The sequence below is a fragment of the Branchiostoma belcheri genome, unplaced genomic scaffold (assembly GCF_001625305.1).
Source record: "Branchiostoma belcheri isolate BF01 breed outbred unplaced genomic scaffold, Haploidv18h27 scaffold1, whole genome shotgun sequence".
In the NCBI taxonomy this organism is placed as follows: domain Eukaryota; kingdom Metazoa; phylum Chordata; class Leptocardii; order Amphioxiformes; family Branchiostomatidae; genus Branchiostoma; species Branchiostoma belcheri.
Window position 1 is genome coordinate 2,733,191 of NW_017802379.1, and position 6,696 is coordinate 2,739,886.

The 6,696-nt window shown below is 38.5% G+C and overlaps 1 protein-coding gene and 1 non-coding gene across 2 annotated transcripts in view; one reads left to right on the forward strand and one right to left on the reverse strand.

Annotated features, from left to right (window-relative positions):
* Nucleotides 1–3,029, forward strand: part of LOC109463596 (synaptotagmin-1-like) — a 4,993-nt gene extending 1,964 nt beyond the window's left edge. The window contains exons 6-8 of the mRNA XM_019760486.1: nt 1,805–1,928; nt 2,349–2,520; nt 2,875–3,029. Of these exons, the coding sequence (XP_019616045.1) occupies nt 1,805–1,928; nt 2,349–2,520; nt 2,875–3,019 (441 nt within the window). The 3' untranslated portion in view covers nt 3,020–3,029. The remainder of the gene's footprint in view (nt 1–1,804; nt 1,929–2,348; nt 2,521–2,874) is intronic.
* On the reverse strand, nt 2,165–2,236 carry Trnac-gca. The gene has a single exon. It is a non-coding gene; the product is annotated as a tRNA-Cys (tRNA).
* Nucleotides 3,030–6,696: the final 3,667 nt, after the last annotated feature.

A 6,696-nucleotide genomic window follows, 5' to 3' on the forward strand; every position in this document is an offset into this window, starting at 1 on the left:
GGGTGCGTGAGGGGGGAGGGTCAAGGAAACTTTTTTTGAGCCAGGGGGAGGGTCACGGAAAAATTCACCCGGGGGGGGAAATATTTTTTTCAAAATTGAAAAAAAAAAGCTCTTTAAGTTGATAAGTATTTCCTTGCGTCTTTGGACGCATTTAATTTTTTTGGAAAATTAGATTTGTAAAAATCAATGCAACTCAGGATACCGAGTGGCTGCAATGTTAATGTGTGAATAAAGAATCGAATTGAATTGATATTAAATATCCACAGATCATGTTCGTTAATTCCTCGATATCAACATTTTAACATTGATAGTGCGTGCCATGAATATCATCATCCCTGTCTGACACCGGGGGTTTTATCTTCATATCAACACAAAAAGGGTCGTTTTGAAGATCCATACCTTAGAGCAACGTGTAAAATGGCTGTCGTTACATCCAAGCGCTTTACGGCTTTGATATGGATGGAGATGGGTTGCTACTGATGCAAAAGATTGCTGAAGAGGCTGAAAATGTCCGACTATAGGCTTAGCAGAGGCATATTTTTGATGGGAGTGAACGATTGCTAAGTCCCATATCGGTGTTCGAGCAAATCATCAATATGAAGATGACAAATCAATTATGTTAAATGTATGGCATACCATTTCTTGTAATTAAACAACACTGAGATATGAAAATCTCTTATCAATTACCAAAAATTCCCTAATTCGAAAAATTCACGTAACGTTACCATAATTTTGGTCGTAAAAAAATTAACCGGTGGCAAAAATCACGAAAATCCATCCCTTCGAATCTGCACCTATCATGTTTCAAAATCTTCAGCTAACACGCCCCTGCAGCTCCAGACAACTTTACTGTCTAGACCAAACTTTTCCCGAGCAAAAGGTCGATACCTACCACAAAAAACAACACAGATAAAAGAAAGGGTTGAAAGGTATTGGAAGATTCTTGTAAGGCCTTGTTGAAAACCAACAAAGAAGAAGCAGCTAACATCAAAGAGTAAAATTTCTCTCAGGAAAGATCTATATAGATTTATATTATAATACACATGCAGTTTCACGTGCTTCCTATATTAATTGGAAGTGGGGTCAGGGGGAATCTTTATTGAACCTTCTTCGTTCATGTCACTAAAAGGGATAAAAAGGCAGGCGTGACGCATTTTGGCAAGCGCCCATTTGTTAAAGTAATTTGTAACGCCCACGCTCCCCACTAACATAGTATTATCTCCATTACTACAAGTTGCTGCGGGGTTCGTGATGATAGGTTATTGTATGTAGGGAGTGCACATTGCATTAGACAGAGCCAATTTTCGACAGTCTACTAACTGCAGGCTCCGGCCTCTGACTGTCTCTTGAAACGACGTTAAGGTCATTAACATCGCCAAGAAGAGCAGTGTTGTCTGCTTCTCAAGATCTTCGTAAAAATTAGTTCATAGGCTTATTTCAACATTTCTTTAATATTCCAACATGTAATCACAAGACGTGGTGGGGGCACACTCAAGTTTTTAAAAACTTATGTTAATGCCACCACCAACACAGGGGACAATACTCATTTTCACCTGAGAGGAGTGAGGAAAGTCGTATTAAGTGGTTTTACAAAGGGCACAAGACCGGTGGCATGTCAGGACTCGAACCCGGGACCTCTTGGTTCCGAGTCGAGCACTCTGCCATTACGCCACGCGACCACACAACATTGCTTGTGTCATCTGAAAAGAAATCTAGTAGCAAACTCATTTCTGTGTTCACTTCCTACTATTGATAAGCAGGTTTGCACACCAACAATGACTGAAGCTAACTTTAATCCTTCTAGCTAGGAGAAGACGTTCGGCAGATGATGTTCTCCTTGAGTTATCTGCCATCGCCTGGTCAACTGACGGTCACCATTATAAAGGCACGGAACATCGTGCCTAAGAACCACCTTCTACCTCCTCCAGGTTAGACCATAGACACTTCATGTTGGTTAGTCAGTATATCAATAACTTGAGTTGACGACTATTTGATATACTTGCGAATCAATAGGATGTCACAGTTGCATGCATACTGCTAAAACTTTTAGCTGAAACCGTTTTGTGCATAGGGCCTGTAACTTGTATCAAAAATAACACTTTGCTTCGGTATTACATGATATTACATGATTCGGTATTACAGCTATCTCTTATGCAAAAAAAGTAGGGGGCACCCGGATTTGAACCGGGGACCTCTCGATCTGCAGTCGAATGCTCTACCACTGAGCTATACCCCCAACTGTTGTTTCAACCCTCCCAATTCTCTGTACGATGAATAGGAATATAACTTTACAGCATGCGAACATTGCACAAGAATTTATTATAGTAACTTGGCAACCGTCATTTCAGATTCGTACGCCAAAGTGGCCTTGATGTGTGAAAGTCGGAAGATAGACAGGAAGAAAACGAGGGTGATAACAGGCACAGCTGATCCGATCTTCAACCAGTCCTTCCTGTTTGATGTGGCTGAAGTGGACATGAAAGGAGTATTTCTGTCTTTGGTTTTACAGGATACTGCAGGGTAAGTAACGGTTGACTAGATGTTTTAGTAAAGTTCTGTTGCCATAAAGAGAGCTACACTATTTTTCAGTGACTTTTCATGAGCATGTAAACATCCTTATGTGTTCCCAAACGTCTAGACTAATGAAAATATTGTTTCCTTGCTAATGGGTCTTGAACTTTGACCTAGACCACAATGCATCCCTTGCACATGCGTACTTGGGACTATGAGTTGGAAAATTTCTAGATAAAATTTAATTTGAATTTACATAAAATACATGACGGATTATACAGCACATTGCACAATACTTCACACAGATCCGAACGTTTACATTTTAAATCTTAATGTTAATGTGTCGCATGCTGTTATTCCCAGAAAACCGCTAGGGGGCAGTGAAGTTGGCCCTTGGTCAGAGCAGTGGAATGAGATGCTGGATAACCCCCGGAAACCCGTCACCAGTTGGTGTACCCTAAAAGACGTGACGTCAGACAGAAGAAGGAGTAGCGAGGACCAAAGCTGAGGCCCCGACGACGGACAGGGAGGAGAAAAAAGATACATCATCACTTGGAATGGATGTATAGATAAAGGTCTTCATGCTTCTGTTAACATAATTGAAAATACAACTAAATTAAAGCCTTTTGTGATCTTTGTGACTAAAAATATCTATGAAGTCAAAGTGTTGTAACAGGGTATCGTATAGGTAACTGGATGTTTCAACCAGTACAAAACTACATTACGCTGACGGAATTGTATGTGTCTATATCATCGTTAGAATATTGTCACCATATCATATACCGATATGACTGTAAAAGAATTATATTGATTTTCAGCTGGTAGCCTTTAAGGCTTTGTGGCACGAAGATAATAACAATGGTCAAGGAACGTTGAAAGAAATAAAGGGAATTTATGTACCTATACCACAAGTGCACTAAACGTGATTGAACAAAAGAGGGATAACAGTGAATATTGGTACAGGGCGGTAACTTATCAGTCATTGAAAAGGCAGGCTCAAGCTTTTTTTGTTTATAATCAATCACGAAACCTTACATCAAAAAAGATATGATACGGATTTGCTTATTATGTCAATACGGTGTACTGTGTATTGTTTTTGAGCTGTGTAATAGTCTGTGTGAAATGTCAATAAACTTTAAAATTTGAATTTGAATCGCGAGTTTATTCAACTGACAAACGAGTTCAGAAAGGTTAGACATCCAGGTACCTAGGCAATAAGAAACGAAGACTTAGACTTTCAACAAATTCTTCACTGATTTGAAATTAAAATCAATAGTCTGTACTTATAAACCTGTTTTTCTGACAACTCTCCAGTGTCACTGAGTGGATGATATACGGTACTTGAAACGTCTGACCATTTCCAAAATCATATCCAGTTGCTTGTCAATGACTAACTGTTTTAGCGAGTTCAGAAAGGTCCAGTGTAGCCCCAGGTACCTTGTACCATGCCCCCGCTAGGAGCACCTAGATAGGCGACACATATCGCCATGGGACCAAGCGGTAGCCACAAAGGTTTATAGTCTATTAACCCCAGCTCTAATCGTACAGTCAATCTGGACAAAGTGTGACAGATCACCCCGAGGTGTGTCGTTCGGTACTCGAGGGAAATTCCTTATAGATCAGACAGTAACGAAGCAGAAAACGAATTGGGTTGATCTGTCCACGATAACAGAGGCTGTACGTATATAACCCAGCGTTTTGCCATCGGTGCCTTCGCCAAGAAGGTCATGCTTTCATGTTTTCAAGGCCATTTGTGTATTTAGATTTTTGTTTACGGACAGCATAACTCGAGATGTAGATTGTCCTAATCTTTGTCATATTTGGGTAGCGGTAGGTGTCGTCGAAACAAAAGGCAAGGTAGATTATAGAAAGTGAAGCAAACCTTCTAGTTTTGATATCTCGTGTTCTTAAAATGCTATGTAAATGTGAATAAAGCTCCCGAGTCCTACATCCTCTCCGCTATTTATGTAGGACTCGGGAGCTATAATAGGTTTGGTAACCAGGCTAATGTGAATGAGTTTCAATAGCCCTTTTTGTAAATATGGGGCACTTTTCTACATGATTCATATATAGTTCTCACATGAGAGGCGTCATAAAACAGTTTGATCCTGCTTTTACACCACAAAAGACTTGGTAGTGTAACTTGACGTCTGTCCTTGGTGCTGAATTACTTGTTCTTGATATACGATATCTGGCTATGCCTATTGCTGTGTTAATGTTAACCTTAAAGCCCTAAACTGTCTTTTGTTACAGATTACAGCTTAATAGCATGGTCCCGTCCAAAATCCAATACGTTGATGCTGTTATGTTATTGCCGCCCAAGTTTGGGATCTCCCAAATTGGTCTCGGCAGATCCCTTGTCTTATCTTAAAAGATATATGACTTAGATCACCGTCTGAAATGGCCATCGTTTGCACTAATATTCCTCCTTTTAACGATTTATTTCTAAATGTTGTTATAGATACAATCTCTTGTCGATTGTTATGGTATTATTGGGACGAAATCCGCTTGTAAATTTTATGTGTAGACACGCAAAATTGGACCCAGTGGTGTACTGCTGCAGTTATTGTAATCTGTGCTAGAGGGCGTGGCTGCTAACATGTGAAGCAACAAATGATCTGAATTTTCCCCATAGAATATTTTGAGTAAGAAATGAAGTCTTTCCCCAGGATCTATGCTCATTCCAAACAAAACAAAACAAAACGAGACAGACATGATAATCGATGACAAAAAATTTATATGATGCGATGTAAATGCAGCAAGAAAGATAATACCTGTATATATATACATAGAATTGGAACTATGTTTAACCAGCTAATATCTTGTATTGTGTTCATCTGGTCAAGACAGTCTAAAGATAGTCAGTATTAAGATACATTGAGATAATGAGCATAATTTAGAAGAATGGAATACCACATTAGAACTATCAGCACTCAGTCTGGCACTGACTACTGGATCAAAGCAAAACATTGCACGGCCATTACATCTAAGAGAAGTATCTAAGAAAAAAGTTTGATATATTGATATATGATATATATTGATGTAGGAACCTATGATATATCCAAGGCACCAAAAACGACTATTGTACAGATTTCATCACACTATTCCACCAATCACATAGCAGCATCGTTATACACATGTCCTATATGATATCGCATTGAAACAAAGATAGTTTATTGTTGAAGCTATTGACTGTAAAACAAGTGATACATACATATACATATATACGTTTGGCTGTTGGTTTATATAGTCTAACATATATACAAAAGAACGTTCAAAAGTTCAGAAAGTTTGTATGCGTCTAGATCTTTAGAGCTGCCCTATGGAGTTACAAATTAACATTGTGGTGCTCCTGGCCTTAGAGTAAAGGAGAATAGATTTAAAGTGTTTTAAACGTATGAATACTTAGTTTTGTAGCTAGTGTTACCGGGTACAAGATACTGAGTTATGACTGATGCCAGTTTGGGTGCAGTTATGATCAGTCAGGCCAGATGGCGTCATTGCATTGTTAACTTGACGTCCTCTACACACAAATCTAGTCAAACGTGACTCTCCATTAATTTTATTGAAATTTTAAACATTGCTCCATAAGCAACTGTAAGAAGAATAACAGTATTCAATACAGAACCAGGAATATTTTCCTCCTTTTTTTACAATTTAGATGACTGAATAATAAGTTTTGACAAAAACTTTACAGGAGCCATAAATATATTACAAAGTATCATTTTGTCATGGTTCCAAGTCATCTCTTACTTGAAAAATGGTATATTCTAACCTACAGATGCTTCCATGCACTTTTTTCTTTTACCTTCGCACACCTTTTTTGGGCGTTACATGAAAGCTTTTAAAAATCTATGAACAATGTAATCAATTATTCAACACGTTTTCTTGTAAAAAGGTCTCTACATAACAGTTTTGAACAATCTAGTCTTGGCACTTTGATACTTAGGTAGTCTAAATTCGTACTACTTATAGTATGCCGGAAAGTCTATGGACGGCACTGTTTATAATTGTAGACCATTTGCGAACACGGAAAATCTTCATAAAACGACAACACCTATACGTATCTACATCCATCTTACTGTATATGCGAAACTATTAACAATACCCCTGTATTAAGACGAGTATTTTGGCGGGTTTTAAAGAGTCATGAAAGGTCGCACCATAGATAGACCTTTTCGCGTA